Consider the following 26,750-nt stretch of genomic DNA (forward strand, 5'->3'; position numbering starts at 1 on the left):
CCTACCTTGCTGCAGTTTAAGCCCATTGCTTCTTGTTCTATCCTTAGAGGCTAAGGTGAACAAAGTTTTCTCCCTCCTCCTTATGACACCCTTTTAGATACCTGAGAACTGCTATCATTTCCCCTCTCAGTCTTCTCTTTTCCAAACTAAACAAACCCAATTCTTTCAGCCTTCCTTCATAGGTCATGTTCTCAAGACCTTTAATCATTCTTGTTGCTCTTCTCTGGACCCTCTCCAATTTCTCCACATCTTTCTTGAAATGCGGTGCCCAGAACTGGACACAATACTCCAGTTGAGGCCTAACCAGCGCAGAGTAGAGCGGAAGAATGACTTCTTGTGTCTTGCTCACAACACACCTGTTAATACATCCCAGAATCATGTTTGCTTTTTTTGTAACAGCATCACACTGTTGACTCATATTTAGCTTGTGGTCCACTATAACCCCTAGATCCCTTTCTACTGTACTCTTTCCTAGACAGTCTCTTCCCATTCTGTATGTGTGAAACTGATTGTTCCTTCCTAAGTGGAGCACTTTGCATTTGTCTTTGTTAAACTTCATCCTGTTTACCTCAGACCATTTCTCCAATTTGTCCAGATCATTTTGAATTATGACCCTGTCCTCCAGCACATGTCTGTGTGCTATTCCTAAATCCTGACAGCCTAGGAAATGGGTCGGCAAAACCTGACTCACTTTCAAATCCTTGGATGCGAATGTTGCCTATGGTGTTTAATTTAGTTATCTAAACACTTCATTTTATCTAGTAAGGGAAAACAGCTCCACTCCGTGATATGAAAGTCCACAAGAGCAGGAGGAATTCTTGCCATACAGATTTGCAGTTGGCCTAGCTGAACCTAGTGCTTGTTGTGACAACAAACTGAATATCCAATAAACACTGAATGGGATCACACAGTGACTAGTAGTCATCTCTGCGGGCTGCTAATTTTACTAATAAAAATCTTCTGTTCTTTTGCTAGGGCACTGGGAATTTAAAAGACAAATATAGAGTCCTTTGACAGTTTAATGCAAACAAGCCTTCCTCTTTAAACCTGTTACCACAGTTACATTTCATTCTAGGATGAGGACTGATTAACAACCATAAAAGAGACAAAGAAAAAGAATTAGAACAGGCACAATAGGTTCAACTCCATCTCTGGCTACAAAACACTTTCCTTCATTCTCCATCCATATCCTCTCAGATACAATACCTGACTAAGAAGCAGCTCTCACAGGTGCTGACGGGATTTTAGGGTCCTGTTTAATTCTCCAAGGTCATAATCTCTCTTGAGCAGCCATTATGAATGTATATGTAAAATCCTTTTTATTCATCAAGCATGGGTTGATTAACTTCAGTTTATACCTCACCAGAGCCACTGAATCCATTTACCAGAGAATGCATATAGTGTACAGTCTGCAAGCCTGGTTTCACCATGGCAAGGAAGGAAGAGCAAAATAAAGGCAGAGAATGGGAGAAAGGTTCAAGTCAAAGACGAAAGAGATGAAAAAAAGTCCCAGAAGCTAAGAATATTGCTTAACAAATAATCACTAGCACAGACTGCAATAAAAAATCAATCCTTCCTGACTCAGCCTTCATAAGAAACTTAAGCACTAGTAAGGTGTTATCATACCTGAATCACGTATGTGTGCTTTACTGTCAAAAGAATGCTCTATACTAGCTAGCACTGTACAGTACAAATAAACTTGCTTGTTTTCACACTCTCTGGCTTAAGACTATTGGGAAGAGACTTCAGGTACACACAACATGCAAGATAAACTGTTCAAAGTTTGTTGTGTCCCCTTGTATTATTGCGAGCGTGGAGTCCCACGGGATTAATTTCTTGGCCCTCTGCTCCTTCCTATCTATCTTCTCCTTTTTGGTCATCTTGGTCTATCTTTAATCTTAGCTATTGCTTTTACAATGACAATGGTAACACAACTGTACATGCATTTTGACACCTCCATGTCTACCTTTGCTACTTGTTTTGACCAAATGAATTTGTGGCTTCATCTGAACTTCCTTCATCTAAGTGCTTCAAAGAGAGAAACATTACACATATCCTCCAATGTAACGCTGTATCGTCTGTCACCACTCTTTGCTCAGACCTCCATTTGCCACTACTGTCCATGTCTATAACACTTTTACTATTGCAACAGCCTTCTCTATGGCTTCCACAAGCCCAGGCTTGCAGCATCTGCAGTATAATACTTTCTCTAGTATAGTTTTTCCGTGAGTGCATTACTTAACTCTTTGTAGCATTTTGGGACCCGGATTGTATTTAGATATTACACAAAAAGAAATCTCTGCTGCATTACACTGTGTACACAATTAAAAGGGAAAAGACTGCTGGAATCTTTTCTGCGGCCCATGGTGCTTTCACTAAGATGGGAATTCTCTTATGAACAGAGAGAGAGAAAAAGTAGGCTCACCTGTTCCATTGACCATGTCACACTGGCCAGCCCAGATGGAAAGAGTGCTTTAACGAAAAACAAAAACAGTTCCTGGTCATGCCAACCATGTATTGTTTAATGTAATCTATTTCGTTACCCAATTAGCTACATAGGCCCTGCTATGTAGTTGCAATCACTCACTGCTGAAGCAGGGCCTATGTAACTGAACAGGGATGCTTTCAATATAGAGAAGTCCCCTCCTTGATGCAGGGGGCTGTGGTTTTGGTTTTCAGTTACGATGCAGAATGTTTCAGAGTGAATCACTTCACTTGCTCTTCTCATCAAGGTTTTGGGCCTGAAACTCCTCAGTGACACCATTATAGCCCCACTGACTTTACTGTAACTATTCATGATGTAAGTGCAAGGAGAAGCGGGCTCTGAATTTGTTCTTCCTTTGCATGCTGTTTCCTTTCATCTGAAATACATGTAATCTAAGCTGAAATGTGCACATTTTGAACTTTGCAAATAGGGAAACATAATGAAGAACTCTGATGAGATTTCCTGGTTAAAAAGAAAAGCATAAAAGGCTCAATGGCCACTTATGGAAATAAGAATCCCAATTTAATGAAATGGAAGTCTTTGACGTGTAGGTCCAAAAGTTTCAACAGTATTTTTATTTACATGCTTATTTTATTTACATTTACATTTGAATCCCTCTGTTTCCTAACACTGGCAGGGTATTTGATAGCATATAGAGACTTGTCTTAAACAGAGATCAGGTGAGATGGAATATATGGACTTAAACATGTGCTTCATAAGTATTCACTACCAAAAACAAAGTTTCTAGATGAAAAATATAAACAATATCTATGAAAACAAATGGAATGGAAAATCTCTGAATTTCCACACAACTTGAACAATCCTTCCACTGGTTGTTCTTCTTGTAACTCCCTGTGAGAAGGCCTGACAGATCATATTGTTTTGAGGATAAAGGGATAATAAAGATTGCTGTTAGATACAAAATCCCTGTACCTTCTGAGAAATGTCTCCTGTGACAGTGCATTAGAGCAGTATTTAGATGTATGGAAGTGGACAGAATTCCAGGGCAGCCCAGAGGATTCAGGGGGCCTGGGGTCTTCAGCCCCCGCTGCCAAATTGCCGCCGAAGACCCAGCACTTCGGCCGTGGGTCCCGGAGCGGAAGGACCCCGCGCTGCCGAATTGCCACCGAAGACCCAGAGCGGAAGAAGCTCCGGGTGCCCGGGCCCCACAAGAGTTTTCCGGGGCCCCCGGAGCGAGTGAAGGACCCCGCTCCAGGGCCCCGGAAAAACTCTCGTGGGGGCCCCTGCGGGGCCTGGGGCAAATTGCCCTACTTGCCCCCCCCCCCGGGCGGCCCTGCAGAATTCACAATACACCTACCCCAATGTAACGCAACCCGATATAACATAAATTTGGATATAACGCAGTAAAGCAGTGCTCCGGGAGGGCAGGGCTGCGCACTCCGGTGGATCAAAGCAAGTTCAATATAACGCGGTTTCACCTATAACATGGTAAGATTTTTTGGCTCCCGAGGACAGCGTTATATCGAGGTAGAGGTGTAGTTACAATTGACTTTTCCAGACCAGGCAATTCACAAGGATCAGCAGATTAATCTGCCCCCACCCCAAATTTTCTTTACCAGGTTTGTTTTATATTGTAATGGATGGTTATCACTGTCTGGTCTGGTGTTGCCAGGGCCGGCTCTACTGTTTTTGCAGCCCCAAGCAGCACGCTGAATTGCTGCCGCGGACAGCGGGGGCAGTCCGTGTGCCGTTAAGGCGGCATGCGCGTTTCCGTGGTGGCAATTCGGTGGCAGCTTCTGTCTTCAGCCGGAAGACAGAAGCCGCCGAATTGCCGCCGTGGGCAGCTAAACATAGAAGCGGCCACCAAATTGCTGCCCCCGTGGAAACGCGCGTGCCGCCCTAACGGCACACGGACTGCCCCCGCCGTCTGCGGCGGCAATTCGGCGCGCTGCTATGGCGGCAAAAACACACGACTGCTACCCCTTGCAGATTGGCACCCCAAGCACCTGCTTGGAATGGTGGTGCCTGGAGCCAGCCCTGGGTGTTGCTATGACTTTCTAACTTTAATGGCTCCACAATAAAGTAGTCACTCGTTCAATGCATTGAAAAAGGTGCAAAAATAGAAAGCAGTGGCAATTTCTTTTGGTATTTTTATCTGGCCAAACTGTATTCAATCATATCCTCTGAAACCAGTGGCATAGGGAAGGGGATTAAAGGGATCCAAACACTTGCAAGGGAAAACAGCAGCAACTCATTAGATTACACTATCCATAACTCCCTGAAATTCAAGGCCATAATGGACCCATGGTGGGCTAAAAGAGAGACTATGGTTTTGCTGATCCTAGACCTGATCCAGCATTCATTGAAGTAAATGAGTCTTTCAATTGACTACAATGGGCTCTGAATCAGGCCATAATGTCTTGTATAGAGTCACGCATAGAAAATATGCACATTTCTCTTATCAGCAATACTTATGGTACCTTTTGTTTTTATAGGATTGAATTATTGCAGTTTTGCTTATGTCATCTTTCCCATTAAAGACTCTGTACAGTCCGTCAGATGTGCCATTATACTGCAAAAGACACAAGAACAGGGAACAACAGTTTAGTTTTACTGCTCCCAGGACTTTTAGCAAGATCATATATGAATAATTGTCCTTTATGTTCCTATCTTCTATGAACTTTATGCTCTTCTTCACTGTGCAAACATCAGGTGTGGGTTTTTGTCCTCATATATTTTGGAGTTACGGTTGGGATGGAGATTCTGATGATTGGAATCACCTATTTGTTAATGCTAGTAGCAAACAGAAACTAAGAACCTGATTCAGGAAAACACTTAAGCATGTGCTAAACTTGATATACACTAATAGTTCCATCGGGACTTAACTTGCCTCAGTTTAAGCACCTGAATTAAGTGCTTTGCTAAATCGGGGCCTAAAGGGTCAGATCCTGCCCCCAGTGCATAGGTGCACTAGTGTGGAGAGAGAGTATAAAGTATTTCTTCTTATCTAAGCAGCAGCTGGGAAAGATTCCAACCAACTAAGTGCTAGAGGAACGACTAGGAAGGTGGATCTCTACCCATATCTGTGGGTGCCAGCCCAGCCGGCTAGTACAAATTTTGCTGTCTGCTGTACATGCTGGCTGGGTATCTATCTATCTTTCTCTCTGTTGCCTCATAGTAGAGGAGCAGACAAATAAATAGTAATTCCCAAAGGGATTCTAGCGACAGGACACTTTCTCCAACTCCAGCCACCTACACACTTATCCTTGAAATGTTTGGATGGCTTAGACCTATGCCACTCTGCCTCGTTGCCCCTCCCCTTCCACCCATGACTGTGCCATGCTGTAGCAAAACAGAAGAGAGCACATTCTGCTGATTTTATCAGGTACAAGAATGCCACTGAGAAGCTCTCTTCCCCCACTTCCAAACTATCATCATCATAGGCTCCATTCGTGAAACAGAGTCCACACACACATGGACTCTTGCACAGAGTCCCTGTGACTCCAGTAGGACTCTATAAAGAAGCAGGGTCCAGGTGTGGGGGTATTTTTGCAGGATCATATGGAACAGGGTTGATGCTCTCCAGTCACTTCCATTGATTATGGCCATTTCTTTCCTCTTTTTGCTTCCCAAGAGAGAATGTCGATATCTGTGAATAGGGGGACATATTAAGGTATGTCTATACTGAGTTTTAAAACCCCCGGCAGCGCATCTCAGAGGAAAGGTCTACTGAATTGGGATCGCACTATGATGATGAAAACAGCAGCGTAGACATTGTGACTCTGGCTGCAGCCTGGGATCTGAAACCCACGCCCCTTCCTGGGTGTCAGACCCTGAGCTCCAGGTCAAGCCCGAGCGTCTACACATTTTTGCAATCTAGCACAAGGCCCCCAAGCTTAAATTTTACGGACCCAGGCTCTGAGATTCATAGCCGCAGGTTTTAAAAGGCAGTGCAGACTTACCTTTAGGTGCTATCTCCCTAACTGCCACTGTCAAGTTGTCCAAGTCTCTTTCCACAGAACGTTCACCACAGGCGTTTCTCCTCACAGATTTTACTTACAGGGTAGAAGACACCAATTGTTCGATCCACAGGAAATAGTACTTTCTTTAAGAATGGGTCTTCGTAGCCCCAAAGAATTTCTTTCACACTTCTGGTTTGTAGCATGAGCGATTTAGATGACTTGATCCATGTATTTAGCAATATCTGTACAAAAGAGTTTTGATACATGGCAGGTGCGGCCTGCAATAATAATAACAACAGTTAGTATGATCTGGCAGACACATTCAGTGCCAAAGAAGATGTATTCATTATTATTATTTATATATGTACTGGGGGACAGATTTAGCTGGGACTAATAAGGCTGTGAAATGGAGTAGGGGGAGAAAGGGCCTTCCCTAACCCTCTGTGCAGCCTGTCCAGAGTGCAAGTTAAGACGTGAGGCATAAGAGCAAGCTGTTAGGGTCACTGCTCCCACACTGCAAGAAAGCGGGTGGGACGGGTGCACAGAGGGTCCGGGACTGGGCAGAGCTTTCCAATTAGCATGTGCTTTGTGGAATTAGGGCCTTGATATGAATTTAGGTGCTTAACATTGTGCATACAGGTTCGAAAATATTAGCCTTGCTTAACATTGCTAAAGCACTTGGATGCTCTCGACTGAAAGGAACTACGTTTATGTAATTTAGAATTAGAGATGGTTTAAAAAAAACACAAATTTGTCACACACACCCAAAAATGGTCTCCTTTTGGTCAATAAACATTGAAATTCAAACATTTTCAAATGCAAAATGTAATCATGCTGTTACTAGCATTATAATTAAAGTAGCTCCTCAAGGTGCCAAACAGCATGAAGGCCTCTTTTTTTAAGTGCTGTATAAAGACATAGCGAGAGAGTCCCTCGTAGTTTGCATAGACAAGATAGACAAAGGGTGGGGAAAACAGAGTGTTGTTATTCTTATTGTACAGATGGGGAACTGAAGCACAGAGAAATCAAGCACAGGTCACATAGACAGTCTGTGGAAAAGTTGGAAATTAAACCCACACCTTGAGAGTCCCAGTTCAGTGCCTTAACTACAGGACTATCATTCAACTCCAGATTCTTCCTCTCTTATTGCACAGCATCAAGCATACTAGTGTTTGTAATAATAATAATAATAATTAATAAATGGTAGTTGTTTTAATAAGGGGCCATTTCATAGCATCAGTTTTAAAGCAGTTCTGCTTAAAATCTGGAGACACAAGATAATAATGCAAAGTATTTGTCTTAACTCAAGATAATTCAGCAACAAAGCCAAGCGCCAATACAAATATGCATTTTATAGCTTCAGTCAAAGCCAATTGTTCTAATGATATGGAAATACACAAATAATTCAGGCAGACAAAAACAAGTCTAGTATCACTCTACCGATCAGGTCCCAGGCTTCTTGGACAATGTGCTTTTTCTTAAACCGACTGTGATCTCAACAGGACTGATTAGCTCAGGGGACAGTACCCCATTGGCACTAATTGGCACCATTGTTAGCCATTGTAGTGGGGAGGCCAAGTATAGAATGAGCATGGGATTTGTTCCAGCCTCTCCCTTCAGAGCAGGGTTGAGGAGACTGCCAGAACAGTGTGTAAAACCCACAATGCACTGCTTGCACTGTATCTTGGATAGAGAGGGAACTCCAGTCTCCAAGATAATCAGTTTAATTTCACATTAAAACTGGCCAATAAACTCCTCTTGTCCTATGTGGATAAATCCCACCTGAAAGGTTTTGCTGCTGGCTTTGTGTTTTGTTGACACTAATTGGTCCCTGGGCCTGATTTGCATTTACACTAAGAGCACGGTACATCAAGAGTGTGAAGGAGCCTTAAATTACATGTAATATATTTCCACTTTCAAGCTGCTTTTACACTGCCAGAGTGGTGCAAAGAATAGAGCCCCCTATGTTTTAGGTCAATGGAGCCCACCCTGCAGTTTTGTTATTAGCTATAACTTCTCTCCTCTTGCCCTTAATCCTTCAATACCCAGGCTGAGATATTATTGTTTCCTTTCTTTACTTACAACAACAGCGAGATTGATGCATGTAAAGGTGTCATTTTCGGACCCAACTGACATATCAGGCTCGAAGCGAGCAACATTTGGCAGCATATAGGACACGGTGTAGTCAGGATGTTGAGTGATATTTTCTTTGGGTAAATATCTCATCCTTAAAATACAAAAAAAAAAACCAAGCATAGTTTAACATTGATTTTAGAGCCATATGGCTCACTGGGCATGACTAGAGTTGGTTTCTCTTGTTTGAAACATTGCTGAAAAGTTTTCCTGAGGAATTTCAAAACTTTCTCAAGAAAAAATGGCACCATTTTCCAACCAGCTCTAACTGTGACAGGGGAAAGATTGTAAATATGTCCCTTTTGGGGAACATCTGCACCACAGTCAGAGGTGTGATGGCAGCATGTGTAGCTATACCAATGCTGTCTTTAATCTTGGTAGCTTGGGTACCAAAAGTAGGGAAGACATGGCGGCACAGGCTTCATTGTGGACTAGCAGCCTGAGTAAGCACCCATGGTCCCAGGAAGGCTTGTACAGCTCTCACTGAAGCTGATGCTGTACCAGCTTCACAGCTATTGGTAGCTGTGCTAGCTAGATTTAAGCTAGCTCGGGTATACCTCCATGTGCTACACTCAGACACCCCAGTTGCACTGTATATACAGACTTAGAATTACAGGAGTATCTGTGAAAATACTATGTTTCCTGTGAAATATTTTTGCCTCTTCAGTAATTTCTTCAATGCATGATTAGATAGTCCCTCCACACACACACACATACACACTATCTGGATGGCAACAAATATTATTACGCAGCTCTTCAAGTTTTGATCTGAATTAGTTGGAGTTCATCATATCATACATTGTTCAGGTTCTCTGATTGGATGAGCCTCTCTCATGTGTTCAGGGAGGTCAGTAGAAGCTATTATGATTTGTTTTCCTAGGCCATTATGTTGGAAAGTGAGAGATTGTGTCCCCAGAAGACACTGAGGTGGAAGAGGCCTATCGCCTGTAGTGAATTGGACATAACGACGTGACTAAAGGTTAGGGTGACCAGAGGGCAAGTGTGAAAAATCGGGACAGGGGGTGGGGGGAATAGGCGCCTATATAAGAAAAAGCCCCCAAAATCGGGACTGTCCCTATAAAATCGGGACATCTGGTCACCCTACTTAAGTTAATTATGTACTTACATGCTTTGCTGAATAGGGATGAGCTGCCGAATCTGGGCCTTGGTAAACAAACTTGGGGAAAGGAATATTTTGGTGGTTTGAGTTTTGCAGACTACATTAACAGTACTTGTGAACCTTCAGGGCCAACATTTTAGCTACAGATGCAACAGCGTTGCCAACTTTCTCAATTTTATTGTGAGTCTCGGCATAATTGATGCTATGAAGATGTGAGAATCCCAGTGGGCTTTTTTTTTTAAAGAAAGCTTCTAGCCCTGATGGTTGCAGAGAAAAGCATGGAAATGGGACCCCTAAAGATTCACAGGAGACAAATAAAAATATATATTTTTTTAATTTCTTATGATTTTTAAGCCAATCTCATGATTTTAGTGGTCCCTATTCTGGATATGCTTGGGGTTGATAATACTACAACAGGTACATCGACAAAATGTGGATGCCCCTATTATGCCTATAAATGCCCGAATGCTTTCAGGCCTTGATCCAACATGCCTAATCGCCAGGCTAGATTGGGGCATCAAGCAAGCTTTCCCACATGAAAATCATATTAATTTGCATTTCACTTCTTATTTATATGTGCCTTTACCCAATTTGTGCACATGAATGCAATGTGGTTGTGTGTGTGTGACTCTCGCCTGCTGAAGACCAGGGTCTGTCAGTGTTATATGTGCAGTGGGTCTATGGAGATATTAAGGCATACCTGTTATGTCTGTAGCTCTTTCTCATGGACAGTGTATCATTCAGAAGAGCTTTCAGTAACTTTTACAATACTGCTAATACGACATATAACATATTTTGAAAGCGTTTGCCTACCTGTATGTGTAAGGTCCAATTTGTTTGAGTATTGGCCGTGATCCATTCATCACTTCCTGTGGATTTTGCACATCATAGAACCAAAACTGCCTGTAAACAGGACTCCCTGGCACAACCCAGTTTTCATAAGCTATTGTACCATTTTCGATGACATCTTCCTGCAAGCACAACAGCAAAACTAAAATTAACCACAGCAGAATTGTTGCTCTGAGCACTCCAGGATAGAGAGGAATGATGTTAGGGTAGTAGCCTAGGACATGGGTATTGAACCCCACCTTCCCTACTATGCTTCAGATTTCCTTATGACCTTGGGTAAGTCACTTACCACTCTCTGTGTTTCTGGTCCCCAGCTGTAAAATGGGGAGAATATTACTAAGTCACAGAGGCATTGTGAAGTAAAACAAGATTGTGAGGCACTCAAATACAATAGTGATGGGTACCTAAGGGTATGTCTACACTGCAATTAAACACCGACGGCTGGCCCATGTCAGCTGACTTGGGCTAAGGGGCTCAGGCTAAGGGGCTTTTTAATTGCAATGTAGATGTGGGGGCTTGGACTGGAGCCCAAGCTCTGGGACCCTCCCCCCTCACGGGGTCCCAGAGCCCTGGCTCCAGTCCGTACTTGAATGTCTACTCTGCAAATAAACAGCCCCTTAGTCCAAGCCCTGCAAGCATGAGTCAGCTGACACAGGTCAGCCATGGGAGTTTAACTGCAGTGTAGACATAGCCTAAAATAGGCAGTTTAGCCTTTTGTTTACCAGATGGGGGGGGGAAAAACCAAATCTAGCAACATGTGATAGTAAAGTGTCTGCAAACGGGTGGCAAAAGCGTTTTTATCATTCATATGAGGCTTGTGGCAATCATTTCTGATGAAGCTTTAAAAACAGTGGTCTGGCTAGACTATGGAGTCAGACGTACATGAGGATACAATCTGGTCACAGCTGTAAGTCATCAAGAACCTGATAGAACTTCCAGTGAAGTCACTGGGAACCTTACCATTGACTTTAATGGGAGTTGGCTTAGGTTCCAGTACCACATCCTTTGAGTACTCTAGACAAGAAAGTTTAAAATAAAACTAAACTATCCTTAGCATGTTGTTTAAGAAAATCTTTACCTGTGCCTATTGTTCAATGGAGGAATCAAGCTTTAGATATTCAGTAAATTATTTTGCATATAGCAAAGGCAAAACTACTTAGCAAAGAGCTGACTGAATTTTCAGTTTGGCCACTGAACCAAAAAATAAGTAACAAAAAAATTAATTTGGGTCAACCCCAAATGGATTTTTTTCCTTGGTTTTTCTTGCTGAAACAAAAAGTGGGGAAAAAAAATTCAGTTTGAATGTAATATTTAATTTGCCGGAAATGAAACATTTTGGTTTGGGGTAATTTTTAACTTTTTCTTTTTTTAAATTAAGTCTAGCTAAATTTCAAAAGGAAACATTGTTTAGAAATGAGAAGGCAAAACATTTTATTTTGAAAATACCAAAATGAAATGTTTTAACTTTTTCAATTTTTGTTCCCTCTCCTTTTATTTTTGCCAACCAAAAACTGCATTTTTTGATGAATAAACTAGTTGTCAAAAAAATTGCACACAGCTCTACTGAGTACCAGTCCTGTGCAATATTAATTAGTTAATTTGCAGCACCCACAGTAGCAGTAAAAACTAAAATGCTGGCATCAGTTCAGAGTGTTGTAAAAGAAAGAAGGGGCTTTTGGGTTAAAATTCACCAGATTTTCTTTGCATCACAATTTTGCCATTTTGAGCTTGCCCAGCACAAACCAGAACTGCGTAAAGAAAGAATGGCAGCAATTAGGAACCACTTCGTTTAGAAGTTGCCTTAGAGAGCGCTACGTAAAGATGTTGCTTAAAATAACTTCTTTGTGTAAATACAGCCAGTTTGTACTCTGATACTCTGATTCATAAATACACTGGTGATAGTTTAAAAGCCTGGGCCTGCTGTTTGAATCTCTGCAGTAATTTATGTGCACAGATATTTGTGTGAGAGGGAACAGAAACGCAGCAGCAACAGACCTAACTTTTCAGATTGTACTCTTGCACGGAGAGTCTAAGTCAGCAAAAAAAAAAAAGAAAAAAAAAAGAAAAAAAGAAAAAGGAGCCTTTAATATTGTGCAAGCCCCAGAAGGCCAGGGATGCTGGCACAGCAGTATATTAATCCAGGGGAAAGATCGACCTTCCATTATGAGGCCATTTGCAGGAGAGGCACCCGAGGGCCCTGAGATTTCAATAGAACACCAGTTCCCAAGGGTTTCTCGGAGGATGAGCGCCTTAAGGTTAATAATTGTCGTCATATTCTTGGGCAGGGGAGGAAGTGGGGAATCCTGGTTATGCTGTTCACAGCGAGTTCCCCATATGACCAGGAGAAGGGAGTTTATGTAAGCGCTGTACAACTCCCTCGGCTCAGAATCGAGCTGTTGCCTGTATTCATCATCCTCTCGGACTGGAGGTGATTCACCTGAGGGGATTCAGTCCTGACCCCACATATTCCTGCCGTTCTTTTCATTTGTGGAACAGATAGCGCAATGGTTTACAAACATTTAGTGCTGAATCATCACACCGGCCCTCCCTGTCTCCCAGGAGGTAGGTACCATGCCAACTTTGCAGAAGGGGAAACAATGGCAGAAAGGTTAAGAGACTTGACTAAGGCCTGGTTTATGCACAGTTTTTGTACTAGTATAACAATTTCAGAGAGGGCTGTGATCATTATACTAGTACAACCCCTGGTGTAGCCACAGTTATACCAATATAATGGTGCCTGTACCAGTATAACTACATCCACTAGAAAGGTCATACCACTCTCATTATACAGTATAATTAAAATAGTCTGATTTTTGTGTAAAGAGACTTTATCGGAGGTGGGATTGGAATGCAGGAGTCCCTTGCTTTCAGCCCCATGTTTACTACACAATGCCAAGCTACTTCTCGTGCTATTAGGCTGTATCCAGGAGACCACACTGGCTTCGCCGCAGCCTCCAGCTAAGAGATAGCTGGCAGAGGTTCTAGCCTCAAAAAAGGCAGGCTGTGGCTATATCGTCACTGCCAAAAAAGGCATGTTTTTTACCAAAGGATAATGAATGCACATTAGCTCTCCTGCTGTAAAATCCTAGTGGAGATAAAGCACCTGTAGTTTTTACCAGGATGTAGCTCAGTGAACGCAACACTATATGTGCACTGTGGTTGTCGTTGCCTAGTTAACCTTATGGAAAAACCACAGGCGCCTAATTTCCACTAGCATTTTACAGCAGGAGAGCTAACATGCATTCGTTGTCCCATGATAATACCTCACCTCTTTTGGCAGTGAAGTCAGAGCCTCCGAAGCACTGCATCCCAAAACCACTAATTGATCTGTTCTCCCTCCAAGAACACATGGTGACAGGTTTCAGTAGGTCTGAAAATCCAGCCCTGTGTGGCTAGAGGGAAAGGGAGAGTTATCAAAGCAGAAAACATTAATCTCTAGTGACCGGACATCAGTTTGTATTTTCAAAGGAGCCTTTGCAAGAAAAGGGCTAGAGACTTTTTTTTTTAAATGAAAGCTGGGCTTGTCCTTTACATTCATACCCTCTCAGAACTGGGGCTAGAGAGCACGGTTGGGGACTTTGCAGATCACAGAGACCAGCTCAGCACATGCTCCATTGTCTTGTTTTCTTGGCTGGCCTTTACAATGAAATGTCAGACAGGGACTCCATGCTTTGGCTATAGCCTCAATAGTTTCTTCTCTCTCTCATATTTGTCAGCTCAAATTAGGATATTGGGAAATCAAGTGCAACCCACAATATGCTTTCCAAGTGCTTGATTGCTATCCATGATAAATGGATGAGACTCCACAGACTGAGATAAATTCAGAAGGGACCATCATGATCATCTAGTCTGACCTCCTGCACATTGCAGGCCACAGAACCTCACCCACCCACTCCTGTAATAGGCCCATAACCTCTGGCTGAGTTACTGAAATCCTCAAATCATGATTTAAAGACTTCAAGTTACAGAGAGTCCACCATTTACGCTAGTTTAAACCTGCAAGTGACCTATGCTCCATGCTGCAAAGGAAGGCAACCCCCCTACCCCCCCCACCCCACCCCCCCAAAAAACAGGGTCTCTGCCAATTTGACCCAACCCCTTCCCAACCCCAAATATGGTGATCAGTTAGACCCTGAGCATGTGGGCAAGACCTACCAGCCAGACACCCGGGAAAGAATTCTCTGTAGTAACTCAGGGCCCAGATAATTTCATGTAGAGGAGGTTGGGAAATGATTATTTTTTCTTGCAAAAGCTTTCAATACAAATATATATATTTTTTGTTTTTGTCCACATTTTTATTGGAAAATATTTTGGGTTTGAATTAAAATAAATCAAACTTTGAACATTCTTATTTAAAAACTAAAACCCAAAATTTTTTGACAAAAGCAATTTTTCTGCAAATATTTCCATCTACTCAACAAGCTATTTTCCCCCAAAAAATATGTTTCAATGGAAAGTTTTTGACCATTTCTAATATCGCATTTATTGAATATAGTGTGCTGAATGCAAGATTTAATGCTTCTGTAATGTACTTGTCACAGGATTAAATTCTCTCCATGGCCTAAATGTGAAAAAGCAATGGGACCTTCACTCACTTACTCCTGTATTGAACCTACCCTTTTTATCCCCACCTTCCATATGTTAGCTAGCAGAGAAAAAATACAGGGAATGATGAGAATCAAAAGTAATGGGGATTGGCTTCATTTTGAAGCCTCACAATAATCAAATTGACATGTTTGGTGATGAAAAAACTAAAACAAGGTAAGTTGCTGTTTGGCAATGTCTCTGAACAGGCCTCCAAAAGATGCTGACTTCTGGGCAGCTCAAGCTGCCAATGTTGTGAGCACCTCAGGTTGAAGCAAAGCAAAGCTACCATTGGCCTATCTCAGCTTTGTCACACACCTGGCCATTTTATGAGTATATCACCTGCCTTGTGCAACGGAAAATGTGTATTCCAAATTCTGTAAAACTGAGCTAAATATATTCCCAGGGAAGGAATAATTCTCAGGGTTATATTTTCTAGTTTGCCTTAATTATTTACTACTTTTAAAGTGAAGACAACAATGATGAGTCTTATGTAGATTAAAGTCCTTATTCAGGCTTTATCAGGCCAAATTGTGCAGTGTTTTTTCAGTCTCTGCATGTGAAAAAACTTCTGTCGAAGTCCACGAAGGTTTTTTAGCAGTTAGGCCCTGACTACGCACTGCAGGATTAGGCCCCGTATTACTACTTATTATGTATAGGGCTGTGTGTGGCTCAAAGCCAGGAGTTTAGTTAGTATCACTGATATGGACAGGCAAGCAGGGCCCAATTCTCCTTCCAAATACACTGTTGTTAATCAAGCGTGATCCCTTCCCACTGATATAAAAGAGAGGAGGATCGCGTTTATGATGGATAATAGATAGGCAGAGAGTCAAACTGCTGAGTACAGTAATCATTATCACTGATAGGTTTATTGCTTAGTGTGCAGGAAATTAAACTTGGCAATGTGAGTCTTGCACAGCAAGATGAAAGTGGAACACTTCAGTACTGTGTTGCTATGAGCCTGTAGCAGGCTGGTAGCATTTGCCTAAAAGATGCCAACATGTTATCAGGGATATCCCTGTTATCAGGAGTTGGACGGTTAAGGAACATTGGATTCTACCAAGTCACTGAGGCAGGTGGCTCATTATCCCAGGTGCATAAGGTGAGTTGGTTAGAAGGCCGGAATTAGATAATTTGTTGGCCTAAGCATCTCCTTAAAACAGCTTTTGAGGTGTTCTGTAGAGCTGCTAAGAAAAACTTCCATGGAACCTTTTTCTGTCGGGGGGGGGAGGGGAGGAGAGGGCAGGGACAATGGAGGGAGAAGAAGGTCCAATGACATCAAAAAAGTCTTGTTTAGACATTTTTTAAATGAGACATTTTCTGTTTTGAACTGACTTTGTTTCATTCTGTATTATAATGTAACATTTTAAAAGTCAAAAGCAAACACAAAACATTTTGATTGATCCAAACTATTTTTTAAAAATCAGAATTTCTTTTGTGGAGAATTTCAAAATGTTCGGGTTTCATTCCTAACTGGAACAAAGCCAGCTTCCCAAATCTCGCAATCCTTCATCAAATGGAACTTCTGTCCACCACACAAGCTCTAGTATTAGGGGGAACTTAACTGGAGCTCTACTGAGGCAGTGGCAGGTACCTTTAAAAGGGGAAATGCCCCCCTCTGACAGCTTCGCTGTAGCTGGCTTGGGGCGGCACTGGACCTAGCCCCTGCCTGGCTGCTACTGCTGGTGTGTCTGTGGGAGTGCATGTAAAGGCCTAGATCTCCTGAGCGCTGTTCTGGGGAGTGACTGGGCCAGAACTGCATTGTTGCTGTAAGCTCCTGGCTGCAGCCGCTGTTTTCGAGGGTGCCCTGGCCACAGTATAGCACCAGTGCAGCTCTCAGACAATGCAGGGCTGGAGCGAGGCAGCCTGGGTGGAGATGCCCTCAATAGGCCTCTGCCTAAAAAGAACACACCAGCCCTGGATGGGAGTAAGCTATACAAAGAGAGGATCCAGGGTGTAGGCTAAGCACTCAGGGCTATGTGATGTTAGCTGTGCGGGATACGGCCTGCTCTTCATTTCATGCAGCCTGCGGCAATTGTCCAGGCTGCTAGCTGGAAGCCCTGAGCCTTGGTGCTGCCTACCCTCCCACCCCCTGTGGGGCTGGAGACACAAGCACTGGCTCACTCCGCTGCAGGGAGAAGCTGGGGTTGCCAGGCTGTTAAAAGTCCGGTCAGGTCCGCACAGCTCCCGGAAGTGACTGACATGTCCCTGCGACCCCAAGGAGCAGGGGCAATCAGAGAAGCTCCGTGTGCTGCCCCTGCCCCCAGCTCTGGCTCTGCAACTCCCTTTGGCCAGGAACCTCGGCCAATGGGAGCTGCGGGGGCAGCGTGTACCACGCAGAGCCAGCTGGCCCCTCCACCTAGGGGCTGAACATGGCCACTTCTTCTGGGAGCAGCACAGAGCCAGGGGAGGCAGGGAGCCTGCCTTAGCCCCACTGCACCGCCAACCGGGAGCCACCTGAGGTAAGCGTTGCCTGGCTGGAGCCCGCACTCCAAACTCCCTTCTGTTCCCCGACCCCTGCCCCAGGTTGGAACCCCCTCACACACCCTAAGACCCTCCCAGGCCCTGCACCACCACCCACACCTCAACCCCCTGTCCCAGCCTGGAGCCCCCTCCCGCACTCTGAACCCCTCATTTCTGGCCCCACCCCAGAGCCTAGGGAAGCCCCGAGCCTCCACGTCCTCCCATGGGTCAGTGGCCCCTGATATAAAAAAGGTTCCCCACCTCTGGTTTAGAACTACTCTTCAGAGTGGCCACCAGAGGCATGCCTACACTGTGGTTGGGAGTGAGCCTCCCAGGATGGGCAGACAAACTTGCACTAACATCACTCGAGCTAGCCTACTAAAACTAGCAGTGTGGACAGTGCAGCTCTGCCAGAGACCCGGGCTAGCGACCCAGGCACAGAACCAGGGAGTCAGGTGGGCTTGAGAGCCTGAGCTGCCACCCAAGCCGCAACATCAACAGAGCTATTTTTAGTGCACTAGCTTGAACGGAACTAGCATGAGTCTGTCTACCCAGGCTGGAAGGCTCTCCCAGCTGCAGTATAGGCATAGGTCACGGGGCATATAGTAAAGAGGAAAGAATCCATGTAAACAGGAAATAAAGACAGTCCTGCATTTACCCTGATTATAGTGTCCTGGCTGTCTGCCATTTCTACAGGCTAGGGCCCCTAGAGGCAGCAAAATCTGGGGAGAATGTTTTAGCTGACGTTTGCTATTGCCATGTTTTTGGTAAGAATGCTGAACTGCAGGAATGGTGACTTTTTAATTCCACATATTGTGTGGACTTTGTTTTAGAGCAGGCTATGATAAGCACCTGCCCATAGACCCTTATCTAGGAGATAATGGTGGAGTTAGAGGTCAAACTACTAAGTGCATCTGGTTTGGGATTTATTATCCTCAAAAGTATTGGAGTAAAAACAAAAACATTTGAAATGGAAATAAATATGTTTAGTGAAAGGGAAGAACCACCATGGAGTTAAATCCTGCAGTGTATTCAGGCAGACCTCGTACTGACTTCAGTAAAGGCTGCAGGGTTTGGCCCAGAAGGCAGAAACACGTGAAGCACTGGCATTATTCAGGCTTCTGTTCATGGCTTTGTCTGTGTACCTCAGGTTAGACCAGCAAGACATAATTCAGCTGTTCTTGGCAAGGCCTGTTTAATGGTATTAATTTGTGGAGCCAAAACTTTTCCCATTTTATTCATGTCAAAGTCCATTTGCTTTAATAGGATTTGTTTGGGGTGAACTGTATAGGCTCCTGGTGATTGCATGATGTGGATAAAAGTCAATAAGAAGTTAGTTTGTGACTGTTTTATTCACCGTAGTTGTGAAGTGTCAGATCTCGACCCTCAGAAGCTGAAAGGGCAAGTTAATTTGTTAAACCACTGCTTCTTTAATCCCAGCAATAAGAATTTAAGCCAAATTAATTGAACCTGGATGTATATCAAATTACGGTACATCTCCCAGAGCCACCATGAACCTCTACATGCCACAGGGATTAACTCAGAGCTATTGTCCTCCCACCGGATCTGAGCCCAGTGTGAAAAGCTTTGAAATATAGATCTATGATTCTATTCTCAAAAGCAACTTTGTAAAAATAACATTTTCACTCTCAGCAGTAAAGCTGGACAGAAAGTGACAATTCCATTTCCTGAAAAAAATATTGGTTTCAAAATTTGTTTTTGTTCCATTCTGGAATTAAACAGAGACGTACATTTTTCATTTAAAAAAAAATCACAGATACCCCAAAACAGTAGAGATGGCTAGAGACCCCCACATAGTCAGTAATGCAGTGGGTACGCCTGGGGAGTACAAGACCTAGGGTCACATTCCTACTCTGAATCATAAAGAGTATGGACTTAACCCTAGATTTCTCACATCCCAGCTGAGTGCTCTAAACCACCAGAGTGTTGGTTATTCTGCATTCCCTCTATTTTCTGAATGTTCTGTCCTGGACCTGAGAAACTTTCCTGAAGAAATTTTCATCAAAACTGGTTTGACTGGTGATGATGATGCACAAGGAAGAAGGAATCCATCTTGAGTCAGGCTCAGTATGAGTGTGCAGGACTAGCCGTATCTTTTCAATGTTCAACTGTGCATATTAGATTTAGAATAATAATAAAAATGGAACCCTACAGCACCATTTTACAGAGTAGTTTTTCACTTAACCCCTGTAATTCAGTGTGGTGCTCTCTCTTAATCAGAGAAGCTGAATAGTGAAAAATTCAAGCATCTGAAACAAATTATCACAAAGAAATAAAACAGAAAGAAGCTAAAGATGATCTCATTTAAAAATCGCAAGTTAAGAATTTATAAATATGCATCATTGCCACAAAACTCATGTAGACATTTGCAAAGATATGTTTGTCGCAAAAGTGATCTCGAAAATATATCTGTATCAAGTAAATGAATGTACAATAATGTTAGCAACATAAATACTCCAAAAAACTGAAGGAGATTAAAAGAATGTTCTGGTCTAATCCAAAGTAAATATTTAATGTCCAGAAATCTGAGTATATCTCAAGATTATATCAGTGATATACAGTTTATAAGTGGAGCACAGGATCAGGTCCAAGAGGTGAATATAGCTGGACCGCTTGGTAATAGTGACCATAATTTAATTAAACTTAACATCACTGTGGCGGGGAAAACTCCACAGCAGCCCAAAACTGTAGCATTTCATTTCAGAAAGGGGAAATACACAAAAATGAGGAGGTTAGTGAAACAGAAATTAAAAGGTACAGTATCAAAAGTAAAATCCCTGCAAGCTGCGTGGAAACTTTTTAAAGACACCATAATAGAGGCTCAACTTAAATGTATATCCCAAATTTAAAAACATAGTAAGAGCACCAAAAAAGAGCCACCGTGGTTAAACAACAAAGTAAAAGAAGCAGTGAGAAGCAAAAAGGCATCCTCTAAAAAGTGGAAGATGAATCCTATTGAGGAAAATAGAAAAGAGCATAAACTCTGGCAAAGGAAGTGTAAAAATATAATTAGAAAGACCAAAAAAGAATTTGAAGAAAAGCTAGCCAAAGTCTCCAAATGTAATAGCAATTTTTTTTAAAAATACATCAGAAGCAAAAAGCCTGCTAAACAACCAGTGGGGCCAATGGACGATTGAGATGCTAAAGGAGCATTCAAAGACGATAAGGCCATTGTAGAGAAACTAAATGAATTATTTGCATCAGTCTTCACTGTTGAGGATGTGAGGGAGATTCCCAAACCTGAGCCATTCTTTTTGGGTGACAGATCTGAGGAACTGTCCTAAATGGAGATTGTCATTAGAGGAGGTTTAGGAACAAATTGATAAACTAAACAGAAATAAGTCTCCAGGGCCTGATGGTATTCACCCAAGGGTTCTGAAGGAACTCAAATGTGAAATTTCAGGACTACTAGCTGTCATCTGTAACCTATCATTTAAATCAGCTTCTGTACCAAATGGCTGGAGGATAGCTAATGTGACGCCAAATTTTAAAAAGGGCTCCAGAGGTGACCCTGGCAACTACAGGCCAGTAAGCCTCACTTCAGTACCTGGCAAATTGGTTGAAACTGTTGTAAAGAACAAAATTGTCAGACACATAGATGAACATAATTTGTTGGGAAATAGTCAACATGGTTTTTGTAAAGAGAAATCATGCCTCACCAATCTACTAGAATTATTTGAGGGGGTCAACAAGCATGCGGACAAAGGAGATCCAGTGGATATAGTGTATTTAGATTTTCAGAAAGCCTTTGACAAGGTCCCTCACCAAAGGCTCTTAAGCAAAATAAGCAGTCATGGGATAAGAGGGAAGGTTCTCTCATGGATTGGTAACTGGTTAAAAGATAGGAAACAAAGGGTAGAAATAAATGGTCAGTTTTCAGAATGGAGAGAGGTAAATAGTGGTGTCGCCCAATGATCTGCACTGGTCCTATTTAACATATTCATAAACGATCTAGAAAAAGAGGTAAACAGTGAGGTGGCAAAATTTGCAGATGATACAAAACTACTCAAGATAGTTAAGTCCCAGGCAGACCATGAAGAGCTACAAAAGGATCTCAAAAAACTGGGTGACTGGGCAACAAAATGGCAGATGAAATTTAATGTTGATAAATGCAAAGTAATGCACATTGGAAAACATAATCCCAACCATACATATAAAATTATGGGGTTTAAATTAGCTGTTACCACTCAAGAAAGAGATCTTGGAGTCATTGTGGATAGTTCTCTGAAATCAGCCACTCAATGTGCAGCGGCAGTCAAAAAAGCGAACAGAATGTTGGGAATCATCAATAATAATAAGACAGAAAATATCATATTGCCGCTATATAAATCCATGGTACAGCCACACCTTGAATACTGCATGCAGATGTGGTTGCCCCATCTCAAAAAAGATATATTGGAATTGGAAAAGGTTCAGAAAAGGGCAACAAAAATGATTAGGGGTATAGAATGGCTTCTATATGAGGAGAGATTAATAAGACTGGGACTTTTCAGCTTGGAACAGAGATGACTAAGGGGCGGAGGGATATGATAGATGTCTATAAAATCATGAGTGTTCTAGAGAAAGTAAATAAGGTAGTGTTATTTACTCCTTCTCATAATACAAGAACAAGGGGCCACCAAATGAAATTAATATGTAGCTGGTTTAAAACAAACACAAGAAAGTATTTTTTCACGCAACGCACTGTCTACCTCTGGAACTCCTTGCCAATACTATAACAGGGATCAAAAAGGAGCTAGATAAATTTTTTGAAGATAGGTCCATCAATGGCTATTAGCCAGGATGAGCAGGAATGGTGTCCCTAGCCTCTGTTTGCAAGGAGTTGGGATTGGGTGACAGGGCATGGATCACTTGATGATAACCTGTCTGTTCATTCCCTGTGGGGCACCTGCCATTGGCCACTGTCAGAGGACAGGATACTGGGTTTGATGGACCTCTGGTCTGACCCAGTATGGCCGTTCTTATGTTCTTATGCAATTACATGTTCCTCCAAGTTTCAATCAATTATAAAATGTTTGTGAAAATGTATGTTACATGATTTCTATCTCCTAAAATGTTGATAGATGGGTATGATTAAATACCTAGTGAGACACACCACTGTTTTTAGCTATTGTGTGGCTTCTCCCTGCATCTGAACAAAACTAGGTACTAGAATTGGTTGTAAAAATTCCAGTGAAGCAGTTTTTTGTTGGAATTTGCGGATTCATCAAAATCAAAACATATTGTGGAGACAGTTTGATTTTGATGAAGTTCCTCTGGAAGTAAACCAGGGGTCCAGTGGAAACCTGTCTGGCTTCCTGCCAGCACACTCACCTGGCTACTTGGCAGCTGCTTGGTGGGCTGCTGGGGAAGTTGATCTTCCAGGGTCTGCGGCTCTAGGACAGTGCACCATGCAGACCATCCCAAAGCCAGGGACCCTAGAGCTTCATCCCCTTCCATGGAAAATTTCGAATTTTTTAATTTTTGTTTCAAATTGGAATGAAACCAAAGTTTCAAAATAGCAAAATCCTCCACAAAATGGAATATGTTTCGCCACCCAGCTCTATTAGGCACCACTCCCCTTGTTCTGCACACTGCCCTGCTAGTATGTAAGGTCCTCATCATGCAAGAAGGCAAGCACTGTTGGACTCCTGTAGACTTTGAAGGGCCTCTTTGCAGGCATAGGGGTCAACCAGAAGGCATTTCCTTGCAGGATCAGAACCTAACATCACTGAGAATACTCCTACTAGCTAAAGCTAAGTGAGTGGCTACATTGTTGCCAAATTGGGCCATATGTGAAAAAAAAAAAGATTCAGAGATTAGTAAGCAATTGAGCATTAACAAACAAAGGAAATAAAGTAACAGTAAAAAAATATATATTAGCTTCCAAAACTGCCTGGGCCAGATCCTCAATCTTGCAAAGACTTATACACATGCTAAACTTTAGCCACTGGGATAAAGTCCCATTGACTGCAGTGGGATTGGGTCCAATTGGTGTAGTTCTATTACAGTCAGTGGAGCTATGCAGATTTACACCAACGGTGCATGTCACTCACTTCTAATGAAGATTCAAATGTGGGAGAGCACAAGGACTTGAACCAAGGTCCCCACATTCCTTGTAAATATTTTAACCATCGAGCTATAGAGTCTCTCTCTCAACAGTTCTCCTGTTGAAGCTGTTCCACAGTAACTAAATATTCATGAAGCCAGAGAGAGGTTCAGAAAGAAAGATGGTGAAAGCTCACTATTTTTTGCAAACTGGAATTTTTGTTTTCTGGACAGTCCTATCTACAATATATGTTGCCAGATTCTGTGTTAGCTATACACCGAGCAGCTTAACTGTAAATTATTTGATCAGAAAATTCAGCTTTAATATAACATTTTACAAAATGGAGAACTGGTCTGAAATCACGATGAAATTCAATAAAGACAAGAGCAAAGTACTACACTTAGGAAGGAAAAATCAAATGCACAAATACAAAATGATGAATAACTGGTAAATCAGTACTGAGAAGGATATGGGGATTATAGCAGATCACCATCTGAATTTGAGCCAACAATGTGATACATTGTGTATCATACAGTTGTGAAAAAGGCTAATATTATTGGGTGTACTAACAGTACTGTTGTATGTAAAACGAGGGAGGTAATTGTCCCTCTCTACTCAGCACTGGTAAGGCCCCAGATGGTGTACTGTGTCCATTTTTTGAGTGCCACACTTGAAGAAAGATGTAGGCAAACTAGAAAGAGTCCAGAGAAGAGCAACAAAAATAAGAAAAGGTTTAGAAAACCTGACCTATGTGGAAAAGTTTTTAAAAAACTGGCCATGTTTAGTTTAAGAAAAGAAGACTGAGGGGGGACCTGATAAAAGTCTTCAGATATGTTAAGGGCTGTGCTAAAGAGGAGGGTGATCAATTGTTCTCCTTGTCCCACCTTCAGTGGACATGGAGTAATTGGCTTAATTTCCAACCAGGGAGATTCAGTTAGCTATTAGGCAAAGTTTCTCACTATATGGATAGTTAAGATCTGGAATAGGCTTCCAAGGGAAGTTGTGGAGTCCCCATCACTGGAAGTTTTAAAGAACAGGTTGGACAAACACCTGTCAGGGATGGTTTAGGTATACTTGGTCCTGCCTCAGAGCAGGGGGCTGGACTAGATGACTTCTCAAGGTCCATTCCAGCCCTACATTTCTGATTCTATTTCTTACCACTTTCCCCTCATGCTAAACATGAAATAGAGAGAGAATAGAAGAAAAACAAACTAACTTATGTTGAAATACTAAAAGCTATTTTTGGCATGTGCAATTTTCTAAAACCTTGGATCAGCCTGAATTCACGTTCACTGTAACTAAAAGCCCTCAGGTCCAATTGCAGTATTGTGCAAATTTTCTCAAAACTGGAAAAAAGATATTCCCAACCAAAGTTCTGAGACTTAAAATAACCCCAAATCATATGAGATTTAAAGGAGAACATAACTTGTACCTTTTTTATTGTCTTGTTAATAAGGTAATCTCCAAGTGGTATGAGGGCACCTCCAAATACAGCCAGTATTCCACCAATGATAGCCCCCGTGAGTAGCCCACAGTTTCTGCCACAGCCCATGCTGCTTCTTTTTCAGTGTGCGCGTTGGCAGCTTATTTCTAGGCTTCAGGTCCTTGTATAACTGTGTGGTCCGGATGCATCAACCGATCTTACCAACAGAAACTGCTAATACAACAGGAGAGAGAAAAAATCATTATCAAGAGCTCAAAGTGCAAAGTACATGATGGGAAACAAATAGGAAGATAAGTTTTAACATACTAAAACTAGCCCCCTCTATCTATGAGGTCTTGGCAGGAAAAAAGTTATTTCTAGACTCCTTGGCACTTTAACTATTTGTTGCATGAAGTTATCTTGACAGTCCTACTGCTTGCAACACTGGGAACTTTTTTTCATTTTTATTTTCATTTCATCCAACCAAATCCTTCCATCATTGTTCAGTCAAAACTCCTACCACAGTGTTGAAACTGCAATGAGAGTTTGGACCGAGTAGGGACTAAAGAATTTGGAGCATAAGATTAGCCACACTGGATCAGATCTCTGAGGAATCTGCTCTGGAATCCTGTCTCTGTCAGTGGCCATTTGCAGGTAGTGAAAAAGAAAGGCAATGTTTTAAAGTACATAATAATGCCTCTAGCAAATTGTGCATACCACATCTTTGTGACTCCAACTAGCTGTAAGTTTATGCCCTGATTAGCTACATCTTGACTGAATCCTTCACTTTTCATGCAGAAAATATCTACTATGCAAAAAACAACCTAAAATAAACTTTGAATAAACCAAACTCTGCCCTGCCCTTTGGTAAATTAATGAAGACATGAATTAGCACTAATTCTGCTTAACCTGACAGGTTTGCTCCCTATGTAGCTGAATTGACTTCAACATTCTCTGGATTTACAGCAGTATAAATAAGGCTGTTAGAACCAGGACAAATGGCAAACATGCATGTGTATCTAAGGGCAGATGTCCATAGAACCTTTTTCCTTAGGCTTGATTTCTCCTCTCACTTACACTGGTGTAAATCAGGAATAAATCAACTGAAGTCAGTGATATAATGCCAGCATAAAACAAGAATTTGTCAGAATTGCTGAATTAGGAGTTACAAAAATTAATACTTTTTGCAGGAATCACTGAAATTAAGAGAGTCAGGAAATTGATATACTTAAATAAAAGCTTCAGTGAGAATAGATTCTTCTAAAACACAGAGGGCCAGGTCCTCAACTGGTGTAAGTATAGCTTCACTGAAAGAATGCAGATTTGCATTTGCTGCAAGTCAGGCTTAGGAGGTGCACAAACAGAAGATTCCTTGAGAGCTTAGTAAAAGCAACGATAAAGCCTCATAAGCAGCGTGTGGCTGTTGAAATAGTTTATCTGGTGTCCTTACAGTTCAAAACCATCTAATGTTCTTAACCATAATGTATATGTAAGTGTTTGTGCAGTGTCCCAAGTCCCTAGGCGTGTGCATGTGCTGACAGAGGAGCAGGGCAGTACTTTAGAAATAAAGGGGTATATACTTCTGTTTTTACTCTGGGCATTCTTTCCACTCTGCTGATTAGTTGTTCACCCCAGTTCCCTCTCTCACAGTCTCTTCACTTCAATCTGCGCTCCCAGCTCTTTTCCCCCACCTGTTCTCCTTTCATCTATCCCTCTTGTAT

The 26,750-nt window shown here is 42.2% G+C and overlaps 1 protein-coding gene across 1 annotated transcript in view; it reads right to left on the bottom strand.

The window, feature by feature from the left end:
- Positions 1–25,256, bottom strand: part of CD36 (CD36 molecule) — a 40,019-nt gene extending 14,763 nt beyond the window's left edge. The window contains exons 1-6 of the mRNA XM_024194452.1: positions 25,039–25,256; positions 10,475–10,632; positions 8,491–8,635; positions 6,507–6,686; positions 4,927–5,018; positions 2,426–2,472 (exon numbers count right to left, since the gene is read on the bottom strand). Of these exons, the coding sequence (XP_024050220.1) occupies positions 2,426–2,472; positions 4,927–5,018; positions 6,507–6,686; positions 8,491–8,635; positions 10,475–10,632; positions 25,039–25,158 (742 nt within the window). The 5' untranslated portion in view covers positions 25,159–25,256. The remainder of the gene's footprint in view (positions 1–2,425; positions 2,473–4,926; positions 5,019–6,506; positions 6,687–8,490; positions 8,636–10,474; positions 10,633–25,038) is intronic.
- Between the last annotated feature and the right edge of the window lie 1,494 nt (positions 25,257–26,750).

Source organism: Terrapene carolina, unplaced genomic scaffold (assembly GCF_002925995.2).
Source record: "Terrapene carolina triunguis isolate 2854851 unplaced genomic scaffold, T_m_triunguis-2.0 Scaffold68, whole genome shotgun sequence".
Lineage (NCBI taxonomy): Eukaryota > Metazoa > Chordata > Testudines > Emydidae > Terrapene > Terrapene triunguis.